The sequence below is a fragment of the Zonotrichia albicollis genome, chromosome 12 (assembly GCF_047830755.1).
Source record: "Zonotrichia albicollis isolate bZonAlb1 chromosome 12, bZonAlb1.hap1, whole genome shotgun sequence".
NCBI lineage: Eukaryota > Metazoa > Chordata > Aves > Passeriformes > Passerellidae > Zonotrichia > Zonotrichia albicollis.
The window spans coordinates 7,285,638-7,305,620 of NC_133830.1; the positions used below are offsets into that span (position 1 = coordinate 7,285,638).

Consider the following 19,983-nt stretch of genomic DNA (forward strand, 5'->3'; position numbering starts at 1 on the left):
ACAGGGGGCTCAGCAGCCTCTGAGGCTGATGCAGGCTGGCCAGAAAACCACTCAGCAAAACCTTCCAAGCCCTGGGAGCAGCACTTGAGAACTTACTTAAACCATTCTGTTACTGGGGTGTGGTGACTGGAGCGCCATCCTAACTCCTACTGACTCCCACCTCCATGCAGGGCAACGGGGATGCAAACTACAATCTTCTGAAACATTCTGCTGATAGTTTATTTGGACTAGCTGTTGCTGGGCATGGGATTGCCTTACTGAAACCATGGGCTTATTAAATTGTTTGGTATTAGCAATTATTGGGACTGCTTGGATGGAGGGATTCAACAAACTGAGAAGTAAAAGGTGCTGATGAATCCTTGAATACTTTGAATCTTTCTCTTATTAAGATAAAAGGCCAAATGTTAGCATATACCAGTTTGCACAGCTCCTGTGCTCTCACTGAGGCTGTATCAGTTTGCATTTTAAGAGGTTCTGAACCAACATATCTACTCTCAATATCCTTTTAAGCAGTTTGCTTTCAGCTTCCTTGTGAGTGAAAATAAACAGAACCTTGCCAAATGTCCGGATTTCAGCAAGACTGGACTGGCAGAAATTAATAGGTTTACATTTAAATTTTAAAAAAAGGAAGTTGTAATATTTTGACAAGTCCTGAAAAATTACAATGCATGTTTTCTGTAGTTTAGAAGAAATTAAAGCCATGTATAAGGGATAGTGCCTTTAACTGTACACCAAGGGTCAGCATGGCTGAAATCACATATTTCCTTTTCCAGGCAGATTCAATAACCCTTCCCTGCTCAGCCAAGCCACAAAGGGCACAACTAATTTTACTTTTCTGGAGAATTAAGCATGTTCTTACTTCTTTTCTTAAACAGGGACTGACCTTGTTGAACTGCAACCAAATACAAAGGAAGAGGGAGCCAGTGAGGATGTAAACTTAAATGCTCAAAACAATAATTACTGACATAATCTGGGGAAAACCATTCTATTGACATGGGAGGGAAAACACAATAAACTAAGGTTTTGCTAAAGAATTAGTCTGGCAAAAAAAAAAGAGGGAGAATGTAACTTTATAGGTAGTTTTTTTATTAGTTTGCTTCACCAGTAAATATGGATCAGTACTTTATGTTTAGCACTAAAGTATGAAAATTACACACCTGTAAAAATGGCATCTAACAGTTATGAAATTAAGAAACGCCTGTCATCATGTAACATACCATTAGGTGTGAGGTCATATTCAAGAAATAGTAAGGAAATTAGATGTGTTTAAAATATTGAATAGCTTAGTAATGTAAAATATTGCTACCTTTAATATATCTGAAAACTGGTCTGATTTTGGGTTGTCGTACATTTCTCACTGTATTGGCTCCGATGAAAATAAAACCAAAATACTTTCCCATCACAGGGCAGGTTAAAAAGCAAAATCAACATTTTCCTGAATACATGGGGAAACTTTGAAACTGTAAATTCAAAACTTATCACTGCATCCCACATATGAATTGCATCTAATTTATAATTATCTTGTATGTAATTCATATATTCCATGTGAAGCAAGTCTCAGGCCTGTAAGTGTACAACACAGCAATTTGAAACAATACAGAAATAATTGTTTCAGATCCACAAGGCTGTTGGACCTTCACTGTAGCTAATAATCACCTGCCACATTTTGTCAAGAAAGGATGAACACTGCTCATCCACTCCACTGGAATGCAGAACACCGTTACCAAAACCTTGACATGATCACTAAATAATAAATATGGTATGAAGGGGTACAGTATCTGTTGCAGAAAGAATCCATCTGGCCTAGCATTCAAGATTTAAGATTCCAGGGTCACTGTAGTTAGCAAAACTTCACTGCATTTAAACAAAACAGAAAAAGCATATGTTTGTTGTCATGGAATGTCACATCAGGGCTTGTCTTGTATTAGGATATTATAGGCAGTAACACTGATCATATAGTGCAAACTAGATAAAATTGCGTTTCACTGTGTGAAATAAACAGAGGTGCAAATGCTCAGTAGGATACCATTAAGACATAAAATGGCAAAAAATAAATATCAAAACTTTTATCAGTGTAAAAAAGTAATTGGGTTATTGTATAACCTAGAGTCTGGCAAAAAAGGCCTCAAAAAAGTTCACTCAGTCTTCAGAAGTTCTACAAATTAAGTGCCTTTTCAGGTTTCCAATTAGACAAGAGACTCCATGCTTTCTGCAGGATCAGATTCGTCACTGGCCATCACAGCACCATTTTTGTCCAGTGTCATGGGACCATTTCCATTTTCCTTAGTGCTGACCAAGCTTAGCATTGCCTTATAAAGAAACTGGTACTGTTCCTGGAAAAGAAAGAACAACTTATTTCAATCCTTTGAGTGTACATAAATGAGTGGCACTTTAATTTGCCATTTCCAGGGAAGGTCATGGGCATTCATTATCAGAAGCAAACATATAGCAAAGAAATAGACTTACTGCAATTACCTCTGTTCCTCCAGTTAAACGGTGTCAACCCAAACTCCAGTTTTGGGTGGATTATATAATTTCTGATATACTGTTAAACACTTCAGGAGGGTGGAACAAAACCTGAGGCCACAGCTCAGCCCCAGGCCACTCCCTGTGTGGCAGAACCTTGTACCACACACACTGAGGGAAGGGGCTGCTCTTGCTGGACACTCAGGGAAGAGCCTCATGTCCCTGCAGCCTCACCTGCCCTGAGCATCCCTTCAGACCACAATGTGCCAGCTCTAAAAAGCACAGCTCAGCTCACAGGGCTGGCAGGCAGATGGTGACAAGCTGAAAGGTCCTTCTCTGCTAGGACTTGCCTGTATGCTGCTCCTCTCCAAAGTATGAGAAATAAGTTTAAGTGCAAATCAGAGGCTTACAGTGTGGCTTTGAGGTTAAAAAACCATGACAACTACACAAAAAAAGTTCAAATGCAAATTCTGCTTGGTAGCAGATGCTGTGGGGCTTGATAACATACACAATGCATGTTTTAGTTCATGCTTTGGTCTCAGATGAAAACCTTGTAAACCATCTATTTATAGTCCATTCAAAAAGACTTACAATGTCTGTAAATACTCCAGGCCGCATAAGATTTATCATCTTTGCCACCTGGAACACATCGACAGCATTTTCATTCTCCAGCTGCTGAGACAGAGTGGTAAGGGCACAGAGAGTTCCTGCTGACACAGCTCCATACCTGGAAAAGCACACCAAAAGGAAGGGTTACTCAGAAACACACCAGGGCACTGACACAGAGCCACGAAAGTGTTGTTATAGACTTATTTCATTACTGCAGTTCCTCTTCGTATTTACTAAATGCTTGTTTTATAGTGGCTAATTTTTTGTCATTTTAATTCATAGAAGAAATTTGATGGTACCACAGTAATCTCAGGTATCTGCTCTATTAAACACAGAACTGTATCAGCAGCAGAACATGAGCCATTCCAAAATACCCAGCCTGGAGATGGTAACACTGAAATCAGTTCTCCCACAACACATGGGCTGAGAGCATCTGCATTACAGTGGAGTGCATTTTAAATTCATTAGTGGGAGCTCAAGCAAAACATGAGTGATTAGAAAGAAATGAGGCTTTGCCTCTTCCTCTACATCTGACAATTGCAGAAAACTAACACAGCTCTGTGGTGCTCACAAGTAATTGGGGCACATCTCAAAGTCCTGCCTAGGTCTGATTCATTGGTAAAGGCAACATCCCTGAGCCAGGCACCCAGGAGACATTGCAGATTGTGAAGAGTTGAGCTGTGTTGTCATGTAATAAAACCCCAAGCAGCAGTTATTCATCAGGAGCACACATCAGTCCTTGAGATACTGGTCAGGTGGAAACCTCACTGGGGAGTGTTCAGGCTGTAGGTGCAGGTGTAGGCACAGCATGAAGGACCCTACACAATGGAGGAGCCTCCACTCTCCTCTGCTCTCCTGGTACTCAGGAGACTGAAATTCTCTCCTGGCTGTGCTATGGGTCTGCTCTGTGACTTTGACAAAGTCTGGGTTTAAATGTTCCCATTGGTAAATGGGGTCATCAGTGCTGACCTGCTCTCTAAGCCACTTTATATGGAAACTGAAATAATCAGCAAATGCTGCAATACCATCTTGTACTGCAAAATTACCACTAGGATTTGTACAGCATTCCCATGGAAATCAAGACATCTAGAAATGGGAAACTACTCAAATCACAGTGGATGTGCACTACTGGACCTAAGGTCTAGAGGAGAAGCAGCAGCACCTGCTGATGGCTGTGACTCATCCACAGGGACAGTGGACAAAGTGCCCAGTGCATGGACTTGACAGGACACAACTAAATCCTTCTGAGGATGTAATAGCATAATTTTCACTTGGGCTGGTAATTTCCAGATCCCAACAATCTGAAGACTTTTCTTGCAGAAAATTGTGCAGCAGATCTTTACATAGTTGCCTACACTTGGGCAGTTACATTTAAAAATCTTGACAACTGTCTCAAGATGGAATTTCTGAACTTTTAAAAATGTTAGCAAGTTCATCCCACCATGTACTTCCTAAATACCACATAAATTTAGTTATCTGCAAATTCATATATTTGGAATTAATCTGCAGTTGTAATTATTAGTAGATTATGTGATATAGCTGTTGCATGTAGCAAAGGGAAATTTTCATTTTCAGCTACATTTCCTTAGACTCCAATTAAAAGCAGAATCCACATTATGTATTAGGCGTACAGATAAAATCATTGAATATGACAAATAAACCAAAAAAGCAATGTACAGAAAGAATGACTCAGCATTGCTTGGAATGCAATTTTGATTTTCTTTTTTCATCTAGCAATGAAATGCCCAAATCAATAATGTTTCTAATTTTGTAAAACATAATCTTAAATACTGCAAGAGCAGCAAAACTTCACTTCAGACTACCCAAAGCATGAATATTAAAACCAGCCTGGAATTAATCAGTGCTGGTGAAAGGCAGCAGAGCTTAAAGTCTGCATAAGCAAGGCAGGAGGAGGTTGTGGAGAAAAACTACTTGCTGCAGCCCAGGGCACCATTTTCAGGAGTCATTTGGGAAAAACCTGCTGCAGCAGCAACATCTGGATGTGCAGGGAAAGCTCTGGCAGCACCAGTGGGTATCAGTGTCCTCCTGGGACACAGCACGGTGCCTGCTCTGACCACTGACACACCAGAATGTGGCAGTGAGGATGCTGCAAAGATTCCCAAGGCATTCCCACTGATTCTGTTCTGTGGCAAAGGCTGCAGTGCAGGGGGCTGCAGGTGGAGCACGAGTTTGTGCTCGCTCTTAGGACAGCATGAGCACTGTCAGAAGTTGGGCTTCCTTGGGATTTTAAGCACAGAATGACTCCAGGAAGTGCTCTTTCCCTCCAAGGAAATCAGGTCAGATCCAGGCTCCAGCCTCACTGCAATGGTATTCTGCAGCTCCATAATGTGTGTAAGTATTAATATGCAATGCAGTATTTAGCACTCTTTATAACTGGGTGTTCAAGCATGGCTGGTGAGACAATGCTCACCATGTGCTACAAAAGAGACAAGTGTTGGGGCAGGCTGGCCTGGAGTCAGTGGGCCCCCTCCCTCCCACTTGGCACTCTATGGGCCCCTTGGAATATTTTTTGGGAAGCAAAAGGAGGAAGAATAAATCTGCTTTTAGAAGCCTGGGCCCTTTGTCACAGGATATTTCTGCTGCTCATCATGAGACACAGCTGAGCCAAGCTTGTTCTGTCTTACATGGCACATAAAACCTGAACTGGTAGACAGGAGCCTGAGCTGTTTTGAAACTTGTTTCCATCAGCCCACATTAGGCTGCTTAGAGCCTTATCTAAATCAAAGCTCTGCTGGGTTCTGAAACAGGTTGTACGATTTGCTTGGGATATTTCCAGAAGCAGAAGAACCTAAGATTATAACAACACAAAAAATACACTAAGCAAAATGTATTTGGCCTCAAATGCCCCCTGAAAACTCATCCTTGGAAGTCGATATATTCTTAATCTGTTCCCTGGACTACTAAACCCCACCTACTCCTGGACTATTAAACCCCACATACGCCACGCAGAAATAGACATCAGTCCTAGCAAGTGTCTTTCAGCTGAGTGGAAATCTGCACATAAATGGGAGAAAAGTGATGACTTACTCATCATGAACTATGGTGGGGCCATCCCTTGTTAAGGCCTCTTCCTTGATTACATTGATAAGTTCAAAGGTACTGCTTATGGGAGCGTCGGGGTTTGGCCATTTGGGACACTGAAAGTGGCGAACTTCCAGCACGTAGTCATCCTGCAACAACAAAGCAGCCTGGCATTAGCTCCCCTTCAGCCATCCACCCCAGGGACACAGAGCAAAGAGCCTCGCTGCAAATTGGAGGGAAACTTTCTTCTTCCAAACAGTTTACATAGACAGAGGACACACAGCTCCAGCATCTCTGTAACAGTGAGCACCCTAAAATAATGCAAGTTTGACAGAATGTTTAATCAATAAAAGATTTTTTATTTGAATTCAGGTCTCATATCAAACCTCTGAAGAGTCCTTATGGCTCAAAGTCAAACTAGAGCAAGCAAGTCAAATTTAAATGGGCTTGCAAATTAATGTCTTGCAGCAAAGTCCAGCTGCAATCCAGATAACAAACTAGAAGCAGGTTTATAGTTTAAAAGAATCAAGCTTACATTTTTATGATTAGTTAAGACCCCCAAACAACTAAACTATAAATTATGAATTTTGGAAGCAGAAATAAGACAATACACCTTGGTAAAATCACATGTCTTCACTTTCAAGCAAGACACACAGTTAATACTACTAATACTAGCCTTACTAGCTACAGGAATCTACCTGGCAGTAGAAGATGTGAGAGGGAGAAGGAGTCAATGAAAATACCTTTCCCCTAAGAGCAACATGCAGCCACAGTAAATCCTTTTCAAAAATTTTCTGAAATCTTCTTCTTCTGTATTTAAAGGGCATCAATATAATTTTGGTGAAAAGCTAAGACCCACATTTGAAGATTTACTTTACCTGGGTAGCTTCAAGGATAAAGTCATGGATGATAATTTGCTCTTCATTAGAGAGGCACAGTCTGTCTTTGCTGATAAGGGTCACAGTAAAGGCCTCACAGTTCATGGATTCCTCACGACTTGGCCAGTACACAAACTCATCTTCTGCCTGGAGAAATGAAAGAACACACTACTGCAGCCTTTCAGATACCTTGGTGTAACTGATAAATCCAGTGGATCAAAAAATTGCTTTGATAAATAGAGATGATCAGGAACTGACCTTTAAAAAACACTTCTGTCTAAAACAAATTTACTATTAGAGTAGTCAGTAAACCTGCCAGACCCTCCCTTTGTGTGTTCAAACAGGTAACATCTGCTTTTTAATTGGTTTCACAGGGAAATGGTTATCTTAGCTCACTCATACTTAACCTTTGTATTGTATCCCTGGCTTTATGACCTCCTGCCTACACAGTTTTGTTTGAAAGTCAGGTATTTGTTTAGAAAAAACTCATTGACCTTTAAAAATTAATGACTTGTTATTTTTAATTTGTGTTTATTGTGGTCTAATCCAAAACTCTAGGTGTGTGGATCAGGTCTAGGTAGGAGATTGATGGATACTTATGTAGGACTTGACTTTTTAGGAGTGAGCAGAGGAGTAAAGTGGAAGAGAAAAACCCAAATATTCTTAGCCTTGAAAAAAACACTGGCAAAACTTAATGCAGGTTCTCCAGCAAAACACCTCGACTGAAGGGACACTGTAGGACCTCAGTGGGACTGGAAGGCTGGAAGAAGTTCATGCTGAAGTAGCGTGACTGGCAAGATGTAAGTCAAAGCTGTTCCTTAAAACAGCTGTCAAAGCCCTTCTTTAAAAAATAACAGTGAATTCCTAATGTGCTGCAGAGAAGGGAAATTATGGTCTGTCACCACCTACATGCAAAGTCTGTTTCTTCTCCTGGCTTCAAAGGTCTATGTCCTTGCAGCATGAGCACAGAATTTCCCGGGCCACATGCACAGAGCATACCCATGTTCTGGACATCCCATCTCTCACTCTTGAGCAAACATGAACAATGAGCTGATGTCATCCTGCCATGACCTTGGACATCCCTCTTAAACCAAATGTATTTCTGTGGGTCTGCAGCTCTGATACACAAGATACTGTTGAGATTTGTGCTGTCAGTGTTCATTCTGAAAATGTGACTTAAGGTTTTACATCCTTACAATTCTGCCCTAAATAGGCAGAAGTACTGGGAAGCAGAGTAATATGGCTGAGTGCCAGGCAAGGGACCTGTCCTGCCACTGACAGGTCCTCATACAGGTACCTTCCATTATTGTCTTGTCCTTTGTTGCTGCCTGAATCCTGTGCCACCCCTTCTTGCCAGCCACACATCCCACACTGACCACTGAGCCAAGGCCAGGTGCCACTGCCTTCCTGGCCACCTCCACCCTGGGAATGGTGAGGGTGAAAGCATTGTGCCTGAGCCCAGCATTCCACCTTTACCCTTTGATCACTGTGGTTCTGCAGAGCTATTTCATGTACATGTGAAGACAAGCTCAGCCTTCATTTCCACCTGACATACTTTCATTTCATAAGCACTTTCTGATCTGATAGAATGTCTCTGAGTGCTCTTTGCAGTGCTGCACTCCCTTTCATCCCCACACACAAGCAGCATATTGACTGCTGCCTCTTTAGTAGCCCCTCATGACTGCTATTTTCCTGCTGTAATGAAGGTGGTTTCTCTTCCACTCTCAGCTACAATTGTCTGTTCACCTCAGTGATGCGTGCATGAAGAAACGAACCGATTAGTTCCTAATCCTTTTCAACACGCCCTCTTGAGACGTGCTAGTAAATCTGGAAGTAGTGATTAGCACTTCACCTGTGTCTCCTTATTCTATCTCTCTGTCTGACTCATTATTTCCACTTAAATTAACATACTTGTTTGCTTTTCACTTTCATTAAAAATGGCATGTGGAGCCTTGCACTCCTTGTCTTGCACGGCCTGAGCCTTAAGCTCACAGCAATTATCTTCCTGTCCCTACCTTGCATTTCTGCTCCTCTCAAAGTCCTTACCATAACCCCAGCCTCTCCATACCCTCAGTGCTTGCATCCTGCCAGGCAGCCCTCAGGAGCCTTGCAGATGCTGACAGGAGGGCCGTGCTATCTCTGAGCACTGTGGTCCCTCCAGCCCTAGATGTCCATGGGCGAGTGCAAAGGCAACAGCAAAAGAACATCCCTACGTCATTTAACTAATATTTTTGTAACCAGCTTATGGCAAAGTTTGAGTAGGTGGCTCAAAAACAGGCTTTGCTTTCAGCCACAAAACAGCCCCAGCAGGCAACTGAGTGACTCTGTGCTGTCACAGCTGGGCTGTGACAGTGGCACCATGCAAGGAGAGACACAGCAACTCACCAGGCTCTGGTTGTCCGGCAGCATGACAATGATCTGTGCATTGTGGTCCCAGATCATTCGCCAGAAATCCTTAGTTGTATGTGGCAGTGGATGTTGGGTTATGATGAACTCGTTACTCCTGTAGTAGCCCTTTGGCAGCAAAACAAACACACAGTAACTTACTGCCTCCCGTACTTTTAAAGCATTGATTTAATTTCTGGGGACATGTAATGACCCTATTTCATTTCACACCACAATATTTTCACAGACTATATTTTCTTAACTCCATTTCAATCCTACAGAGCCCCTACTGCTTTAATTTACATTAAATCTCAGTATCTATTTGACTGTATCTCACAGAAATACAGATTCCATCTAAATGCATCTTGTAATTAATTTTTTTAGGCAAGAATCTTTAATAAAACATGGTTAATAGCTTTACATTATGGGGAAGGTGTTAAAATCTCATCTGTTAATACACAGCCATTACATACAGAATTAAGACAATTATAGGCATCTGGTATTTAGCACCTTAGAATTGATTTTACTTTGTAATTAGGTGTTGGCTTCCTCACCATGATATAAGAGGCATTAATGTAATCTGTTCCCTTCATTCCAGGCAGTGGTGCCAAGCCCACTCTAGCACGCTCAGCTATAACATTAAGAAAAAAAAACAAACAACAAACACAGAGAAAAAAAAGATCAAAGTCTGATCATGGCACAATGCAGAAAGTAAGAATTTCTCAGCCGTTAACAAAGCAAACAGTGTGCAGCTCCCATCTCCCACAGGAGCAGGCCAGCACTTTAACTGCATTAAAGCACTGCCTGCTAACACAGGATATAAAAGAGAATGTTGCACAATATTCCCACAAGGACAAAGTAATTTCAGGAATCAAATTTTACTATAGCAAAGATTTTCACAGCAGGCTGAATTACCAAATAACAGTATATGCAGTGATAACAGGGGATTTCGGGTAATTCTTGTGTGTAGTGTTCCATTTGTCTCCAGCAGCACACAAACCCAGCTGATTTATTTTGTTTTCCCTACCACTCTGCAGCACTGCCATCTTTCACAGGGTGAGAGAACCTCCAGAGACAAACATCTTCCCTAATGGGGAACCTCCCAGAAGTGGGTGCTCTTCTGCAGATCCACGCTTCCCTGTGTTTGGGTTCAACATCACCCTCAAACCCTCTGATAGCCCCCAAAAGCCAGACTGAAATCGGTGCAGCTGCATGACACAATGGGTCAAATCACACAGCCTATTTCTAGCGTGTTCCCATCTGTTTTTAAGATGTATTCTGATGACTTCCCTTTTTATTAACAAACTTCATGATGGACTGTATCTGTGCCACTATTACTCTGTGCTAGCTTGGCTATCATCTGTCCTCTGTGCCTGTACTCTGGGTTTTGTGATGGGGATGACATTGTGCCCATGCTTGGTCTGGTGCAAGTTCATATTGTTTGACAGCCACACACAGATTCCATTTTAATGACTGTGAAACTGTGTCCTCAGGCACTAAATACCCTTAAATCTGGGGTGGCTCACACAGAGAAACCGAGTGCAGTAGCTGAATTACAAACAACTGGTGCCAATCACTCTGGGAGATCTCACCAGAGCTGAGAGCTGGTATCAAAGTAATCTCTCAGTATTCCATAGATTTATCCCCTACCTAATTATTCAAATTCTTAAGTACTTCAAATTAACATTTCACTTGGACAGTATATCTGGCTGACACTGCAACTATTTCCTTTTGTTCAGTTTCATCAGGATAATACTGAAAGACAAGACAGCTTGGGCTGAACAAAAGATTACATTTCCCCTTCCTAGTGGCTATGTCTTTTCATGCATAACACCGGGAGAATTCGGTACAAAAAGTTATGCTAGGCAGTAATCAAACCAAAGACGTGATCTTACATGGCACAACTGATGAGTTCCTGTTCTTCTCTTTGTTGCAGTCTTTCTGAGCACTGAAGCATTCCACGTATTTTGCATTACACTGTGTAACCAGCTGAAAGAGAATAAAGTAGTAAGTCAGCCCTCAGAGCGCTCTAAATGAAGAGAGGTTTCTTTGCCAACTCCTGCAAAGATGCATTAGTAGAAGAATAAACTGCGTTGTTAAAACTTGTTTAAAGTACTCAAGTTTCCAATGGAAATCATCCTTTTCATACAACATGTTTAATAGATAAAAAGATCTCTGCAGCTCTCAGCTTTGCAACAGCCTGCATATGAAGTTCCATCAAAATGTATTTTCACAGAGCACTACGTTTCATTATCTTTGAGAATCTATTTCACAGAATTTCAGATATGTTTAATCAGAAGCAGGTCTTGAGGAATAAAAGCTACCAAAATAGAGCAACAAAACTTTATTATTGTATTTTATTTTTTTCCAAAAATAATAGCCAGATCATTCCTGCAGAAAGTCTTTTTCTGCCAGGCCTTTGGGGAACCCACCACACTGGCATCTGAGATCTGAGGCCATGGGCTACATTCTCTGGTCTGCCATGTTCATTCTGGGCTGCCTAGAGGCACAAAGAAAGGCAGATTTGTATTTGAATACTCCCCCAGTACATGGGGAAACTCTGCCAGAGCAAAGAGAGCAAAGGTGGCTTTCACATCTCCTGCACTCACACCTTGATACTCAGTGTCATTTCACTCTAAGATGGTTGAATGTAAATTGCTCTACTGGGCCATGAGCACAAGTTATTTTCTGCCAGCTCTGTGGCAGCAACAGAAACAAGAGAGAGATCTCTAAGATCTCATAACTGTTGCTGGTCACATCCCAGTTTGAAATGCACTGTAAACAAGATAGCACTCAACTCATCTGTGCACTGGCATAAGCCCCATTAGAAGTTATGGGGATTCTAAATAACTGTGCAATGTTGCCAGAGAAAGTAATTTCTGAAAATGGCACTTAGGGTTTTTAAACTTTGGCACGAGTCATCAGAAAACATATAATTTATACATATAATTTAGAATTGTTTGTAAAAGCGCAACACTTTTTAAAATAACAAATCTGTGCCTCCTCCTGCATTTTCTGTGGGCGTGTGTGCTCTTGTACTTGTTCCTTTAATTTAGTAATTAAGCATCTGGAATGTCTTGAGTGATGGAGAAATACTGAGATTCCTACAAGTGAATTCAGATTCATTTTTTGAATAGCTTCGCACCTGGTGTAATTTAACAGCTTCAGTTCCTTGGGTAGTTATTGGGTAGTTATTAACTGAGTGAGTTTAGCTGTGAAAACAGATGTCATGTGTCTCCTTACGATACAAACTCTCACAAAATATTTTACAATTTATTCAAATAAAGTGCAGTCAGAAAATCTCAGGTTTCAAATAAGAGATCTGGGAAAAAAAAATTACTTTGGCTAGGAAGGAAGCAGCTATGACATAGCAGGAAACACAGCAAGCATCATGATTAGCAATGAGAAAGGCATATTGTGTTTCCTGGTTTTAAAACATTTGTAATTCCTTATCTACACTGATGAAATAGTAGATGGTGCAAAGAACCTCATCTCTTGTCTCCCCCCATATTTGTACTCATGAGAGCCACAGTTTGGGGAAAGACTTCCAGCTAAGCTAACCACAGACTGGGGCACATCCAAGCTCCCTTGGGGACAGGGAGATCAGTAGCACAGTCCCAACCAGCGTCCCTGTCCCTCTTCTCACCTCTGAAGAGCATGAGCACTGATTTCCAGCAGTGCAGCTAGGAATGTATAGGACTGAACCTCTCAAGGTGTTGTACTGTGCTGATCAAGTTTTCTGGTTTGTTCCTTAGCCATGACAATGGACAGTGAAGACAGGCCATATGAAAGTGGGTAGGAGCATTAGGTGCTTCTGGATGGCAGTGATTTAGACTCACCTTGAACTGCTTTTCTAACCGTGTCTTCCCCCCTATGCCAGGAATGAGGATGGTGTTGACATAACTGTGCAGCTGGTTTGCAGACACTTCAGTCTCCTTCCCAAGGATGGCTTCCAACAAGGCATCATGAATAAAAATGTACTGCTCCTAGAAAAACATCAGAACATCAGGTAGACATTTGAAATAATCTAAATGGATGCCTTTGTCTGAGGAGCAGTGCACACTAAAGGAAAGGGTGTGCAAAACAAGCCACTCATGCAAATACTGCCAAATTCAGAATAAATATTTATAAATGTAACAAATACAACTCTGAATAAGCCAAAACCAAAATCTGAAGTTTCTGGTCTAAAAAGAGAGAGATATTCCAGTGCAGAAAAATATCAGTAATATAATCCATTTTTACAGGGAAGTAATTGGAAAAGTCTATCATCTTTTTGATTACAATGTAAAAATGAACAAGTCTTTAAATTCAACCCCAGTGCATTTTTTACCTCTGTCTGGACGAGGTAGTTGCGCTGCGTCCTGATATGTTTCAGGAAACCCAGGACATTAACTGTGCTTTTGTCTTTTATCTGCTGCAGCATACTGTCTATCACAATGTAGGTACCAGTCCTGCCAACACCAGCACTACAGAGAACATAAGAGAAACCCATGAAACACAGACAGATGAAAGCAAATGCAGAAGTAGCTAGAACAGAACTAACATATTCATGTTCATAGGCTTCCATTTTCCTCCTAGTTTGAAACATTAAAGTTTCCCAGCAAAATATTTTGGATTTCTGGAAATACTACCAGGTATATAATTCCTCCCTTCTGTGGGTATTTTTGTGCTTCAAGAGGAGGCTGAACACAATACAAGCCATCACACCTGTGCCAGCAGCATGAGGATAAGGCTGCTCTGGTCCTGGGCTTCACACTCTGGCTGTTCACACTTGGCTCCTGTTTCCACTGCTGCAGTTACAGGTGTTGGCTGGATGAAGCCATACAGAGGTCCACCCTTTGCCAAGCTGCTGCTATGCTGCACTGCCAAGGTCACTCCAGGCTGTGAGATGGCTCTGGCTGCCTTCAGCCTTGAAGTAAAAAAGCTGCACATTTCCAGTGGAGCTGGAAATGAAAGTGGTACCAGCACTTTGGGAAGGTAGAAAGAGGGGCTAATCCTGTGGAGCCAGAACTCCTTACAGTAAATGAGGGCAGCCCTGGGCCCAAGAAAAACTGTAGCTCTTCAGAGATTCTCCATTTCTGCTGAGGAAGGATCTGTAACCCTCATCATCCTCTCCTCTTTGATACAGTGCTGTGCAGCCCCCTCAAAAAGTGATGAAGACCACGTCCCTGAACCAGTATATTGACTGATCTATTGCTGTGACTGCAAGTGCTAGCGAGTGTGAGTGTGGTTCATTGGCAATTGCATTCCCAGGTGTCCGTGTGTCCACACTGTTGATTCCCAGCAGAGGTGATCCTGCCCTGTCCATGCACTAACTGGCAGGCTACAGACAAGCTTTGACCAAGGAGCTTTCCAGTTCCAGTGCAATGTAGTTCAGCAGTTCAGTATCATGGCTATAGCAAAACCCTCTATCAGCTGGGAAGCTTTTTCTTTGGAGCTGTTTTAAGAGGCAGGCAAAGTAGAGCTCGTGTCACCTGCACCCCAGGGCTGACACACTGCTGCTGTGTTAGTAACCTGCAGTGCTTGTGGTAGGTGGCACAGAAGGGCACACCCTGTGCTCTGTGCTTGCCTCGCGCGGTTTGTCACAGCCTCCATACCTGCAGTGCACCACCACTGGTCCCATGTCCGGGGCTCTGGCTGCCGAGGATCTCCTGACGAAGGTGAGCACGGGCAGCGCGTACTCGGGCACGCCCATGTCAGGCCACTGGGTGTAGTGGTACTGAATGACAGTCCTCTCGTTCTGCCGCCCTTTGGGGTTCCCCTTCTGACCCTGGGTACCAAGGGGGGCAGAGACAAGAGAGAGAGGAGGGAAAAGAAGCATAAAAATATCGTCAGTCCCTTCTGGCTTGCTCAGCTGCAAAAGTGCTGGACTCTGACAGAAGAAACCTGCAGCTCTGCGGGCTGATGGGTGGAGATAGAGTTTGAGGAAAAATACATGTGGGAAGAGGTAATAACAGCAATTACAAGGACACCAAAGCTGTGTGCACTTGAGAAAAAGAAATACAGGCTAAACCTTAGCAACAGGCTCCTTGTAATCCTGTCTTTACTTACTTATTTCCCACCCACGTGCCTCTCCAGGCTGCCTACATCAACACTGAGTTTTGCTCTGGTGTGCCTTGCATCCTACCCAAGCCAGAAGAGGCCTGGATGGGGGCACTGAGGGCTTGGCTCACCTTTTTCATCTTGGTGTTCCTGACAGTGAAGCGGCGCACAGTGTAGCAGGCGTGGACGTTTGTGCTCTTGAGCGTGACGATGATGTTGCCGTACTCCTCGCTGTTCTCCGTGGGCCAGTACTGATCACACTTCCTCTGAACACAGACACAGGTGGGTGAGTTTTGGGTAAGGGCCTGAGCTGCTGCTTTGTATTTGTGACTAGAGCTTTTTGAAAAAAATCATGGCTCAGGATGCTGTGGCATTCACATTTTCTGAAAAGTCCCTTCGCCCAGGATTTTTCTCCTGGGAAGCTGAGAAGGCTCAGAGAAGAAGGAAAACAATTTTATCTCATTTGCTTCTCCTCTGTTTTGCTCACATGTGGAATATGTTTGGAGATTGTTTACCACAGGTGATTGTTTCATTGGATTCTGGTGTGAATTGTTTTCACTCCTTGGCCAATTAGGGCCAAGCTGTGTCAGGACTCAAGAGAGTCACAAGTTTTCATTATTATCTTTTTAGCATCTTTCTGTATTTTTTAGTATAGTTTAGTATAGCATTCTTTACTATATTATAGTATCATAAAATAATAAATTAGCCTTCTGAGAACATGGATTCAGATTCATCATTCCTTCCTTCATCGGCCACCCCGCAAACACAATAGGATGTGTCCCTGTGTTGTGTTACTTATGTGTTTTGCATCAGTACTTATCACCCCAGGCCATTGAAAACAAATTCTGCCCAGGTGATCTGGGGAAGTGTTAAGGAGCAACTGCTAACAAATGAGAAAATCTCTTACTCTTCCTTTTTCAACAAGGTTTGTGATCATGACAATGATTCCTGTATTTTGTTCCCATATCATCCTCCAGAAATCTTCAAAGGTAGACTTTAAAGGTCCCTGGGTAGCAATGTAGGCTTTTGCTTTGTTGTAACCCTTCAAAGAAAACCATAATGCCAAGTGAGATGAAAGCAGTATCATGGCAGAAAAATTAACATTTTAGAGGTAACAAGAAAGGTGCTTTTCTAATTCAAAATAGTGAGGAATTTATAGCAAAATTATCAGGTGAAGTTGGAAAATATAATCACATCACAAGTGACAATACTTCCTTCCTGTGGAAGGATTCAAAGGTGGAGCAGATAAAAACCATTAAAACAACTTACATCGACATAATTAGCATTAATGTAGTCACTGTGCTTAGAATCTTTCCCTGGTAAAGGCCTTAGCTTCACCCTGCTGTGATCATCTGCAGGATAAAAAACAGAGCAGAGAAACATTAGGGAAACATGTTACAGAACTGCATTTCCTGGGTATCAGGGCTGCCCTTACTAATACACAGAAGAGACTGGCCTTGGATTGGAATCAAGAGGGAGATGGGAGTATCCGTTCTTGGTCATCTGCTCATGTGCAGGTTTTCATCCTTCACATCCCCTAAAGTATGTAGTTCATGCTGGGACAGCTTCTCTTTAAAGGGCACCGGAGCCTCAGGAGCACAATTTCTAGAATCATCTACATCACTCAGGGTAGTGAGATTCAAAGAGCCAGGGCACCCCACAGGGCTGTGAAACGCTGCCTGTGCTTGGCTCAGCTCATTATCCTCCCCTCAGTGCTGGGCTCAGACAGCTCTGCTGGCTCTGGGAGCTCAGTCAATGTCCTCCCTCCTTCACCACCATCAGCACACCATGAGGACAGACTTGAGACTGTGATCTTTAGCTCCTCTTTTTGTTTCACTCAAATGCTTGACTCCACCTTAAAGCAGGAAAAATTCATAGTCCTGCTCCTAGGCAGAAGCACTGGGCTGTGTGGTGCTTCGAGCTCATGCAGAGATGAGACATGTGAGCCAGCTTTAAGCATAAAGACTGGTTTCATTTGCTTTCCTTGCGGACCAAGGGAGAGAGAGGATCCTCCAATGATAATCTGGAGGACTGAAATGCCTGCTTCAATCCTCTTTCAATGTCACATTTCTGTACCTAGAGAGATGAGACTCCTATGTCTACAATCAGAGCTGGGACAAGCTCAATGAATGCCTTTGCCCAAGGCCACACAGCAAGTTTTTCACAGGTCTGGGAATTGGTCCTCAGCCAGTACCTTGACTACTACTGAAAGTCTGTTAGGGACGTGTATTTCCTTCCTATGCCATCAAAAGCATCAAAAACATTCAAGACTTACTGCAATGTTTATGAACTTTTTACCAGTGGGCTCTCCATGTCTGTCCCTGAACCACAGTGACAGTTGCATCTGCCATCCATTCCACATAAGAGAACAACAGGGAAAAAGTTACTGCACTTCCATCCCAGAATTTGCATTCTAGAGCAGAGTCCAGATTTGCAGTTCTCAGAGGGATACAGGCAAAGCCTGCTCTGTGCTACAAATATCACTATTTGTCCAAATCCTACACAGAGCTAAAGCAGTTTGAAATACAGCAGATACACTCTGTAAGATTTAGCACCTTTGGGACTGTAAGGTAATCCCAGGAATCATCAGTAAAACTCTTTGCTCCTCCATGCACTTCCCCTAGGCCAGTTTTCAGGCATTAGCAGGCAGGAGAGCTCTGATCATCCATTTATCCCAGTTATTCCTCTGCAAAATTTTATACCAAACTTCTACAGCTATGCTTGGACATTCAAGCTGTGAAACATTTCAAAACAAAAGCTGGAGTGAAATCCTGGCCCTGGAGAAGTCAAAATGTTCACTGCCTTTAAGGGGGAAAGGATCTCCCAGGCACACTTTCACATATTTATTACACCCTGGGTAATGATGTACCCTGGGTCACCTGGCTGTCCCAGTCACACACACACTGCAGCAGGAGAGTGCCCTTTTGGGTTATTCATTGTGCTTAGGCCAGTGCTTACTTACAGGCCAGGATGTTGATGTATCTGTTCTTGTGCTTGTTGTCGGGGTGGTTGGAATGCTCGGCAGTGATGTTCATGTCAGCCGTACAGCGCTGCACTTCCTAGGCACAAAGATAATTCACATGGGAAATTTGTCAGTCCAAAAACCTTGAGTTTTGCATCCTTTTGCAACAGCTCATGGAAACCATGTCCAAAGTATCAGTATTTTAGTTGCTGGGTTAAACACAGAGTCTTTCAGTATTGTCCTGTATGTTGTGGTGTCACACTGAGCCATGTCAGCTGTCCCTGGTCACACTCACAGGCTTGGGGACAGACGAGGACCCTGAGAGCACCTGAGCACCCAGCTGTCCCCTCTGACCACCAGCCCATCACTTCTGCATCTCCTGCCATGCCCCACTCTGTCCCTCCTTGGGGAGCTGAGATAAGGTCCCTCAGATGCAGTGCAGTGTAACAAACTAAGAACAAAAAACATTTCAACAGAAGACTTTTGATGGCTGGACAACTTATCTGCTTATAACCTCTCAAAATGGGGTTTCTGACATTTAAGTTTGGCACTGACCTTTTGGTAGTTCTCTGCAGAGAGATGCCTTTTGTAAAACATAAATAAAAGAGATCTCAGAAGATAACAATGAGGGCTTTAAATACCACTGCCTGGATGCTGATTAACAGCCCTGATCCAGTGAAGAGAAGGTTGCACCCATGTACATTTACAAAGCAGAGAGAGACCAGGGTGCTCATGAAGCCAGAAATGCAGATGTCTGTCTAGCTGGGGCTGTAGGTTAAATACCCAATTCCCTTAGAATTTTTAAGTTCTTAACTCACCCCTCGCTCTGTTCAACAACAGAATACAGAGCTGTTGAAATGGGGCAATGGAAGGTCTTTTCTTTTACTCCAAAGTGAAGCAGCCACTCCCCTAGAGAGCTACACCCTTCAGAGACTGCCCTACAAACTGAATCACTCAGGAGTCTTTTCAGTTCCAAGACACACCTTTTTAGTATCTGTTTAACCACAATCCTCCTGAAAATGATTTATCACTAGCATAAATATTATCACTAGCATAAATATTATTACTACCATAAATATTCTTCATTTAACGAGATATTTAAAAAATATTAAAATTTGAAGTTTATGAAGTTATGGAAGAAATTATATTTATTCAAATCTTTTGTGACTCTCAGAAATTGCACCAAACAGAACCAATTTCCCCCCAGGATATGTGAGGAAGTGCCAAATTACTTTGTACTTCAGACTTTAAAAATAACAGTATAGAACCTAAGAGGCAAAGTCATTAGGAGCTCACAGCTGCTACAAAGATCACGAGCTAAGTGACAGAGAAAAATTATCACAAGAAATGCTATACAAACAGCAGATGTAGGAGTTCAGCATTATGCAGACATTTCACCAAGGACTTGCATAGCAATTTTGATATCTTCCCCAACATTTACATTTTAAAAGTGCAAAGTATACTAAAACCTTGTACGTTTTATAGCTTTTATATCCATGTGACACTCTCAAATAACAATTGCTTCTCTCTCTCTTCCCAACCCTCCACAGGGAGAAACATACTGTGCTCAAGGAGATGAGCTGAGCAAAGACAAAGACG

General features: G+C 42.5%; 1 protein-coding gene across 1 annotated transcript in view; it reads right to left on the minus strand.

The window, feature by feature from the left end:
• Positions 1-1,069: 1,069 nt before the first annotated feature.
• PTPRG (protein tyrosine phosphatase receptor type G) overlaps positions 1,070-19,983 on the minus strand; it is a 387,825-nt gene continuing 368,911 nt past the window's right edge. The window contains exons 16-29 of the mRNA XM_074550465.1: positions 18,385-18,481; positions 16,692-16,774; positions 16,330-16,464; positions 15,554-15,688; positions 14,978-15,150; positions 13,711-13,846; positions 13,220-13,366; positions 11,276-11,369; positions 9,935-10,011; positions 9,381-9,509; positions 6,996-7,142; positions 6,124-6,266; positions 3,058-3,193; positions 1,070-2,333 (exon numbers count right to left, since the gene is read on the minus strand). Coding sequence (XP_074406566.1) covers positions 2,187-2,333; positions 3,058-3,193; positions 6,124-6,266; positions 6,996-7,142; positions 9,381-9,509; positions 9,935-10,011; positions 11,276-11,369; positions 13,220-13,366; positions 13,711-13,846; positions 14,978-15,150; positions 15,554-15,688; positions 16,330-16,464; positions 16,692-16,774; positions 18,385-18,481 — 1,779 coding nt within the window. The 3' untranslated portion in view covers positions 1,070-2,186. The remainder of the gene's footprint in view (positions 2,334-3,057; positions 3,194-6,123; positions 6,267-6,995; positions 7,143-9,380; positions 9,510-9,934; positions 10,012-11,275; positions 11,370-13,219; positions 13,367-13,710; positions 13,847-14,977; positions 15,151-15,553; positions 15,689-16,329; positions 16,465-16,691; positions 16,775-18,384; positions 18,482-19,983) is intronic.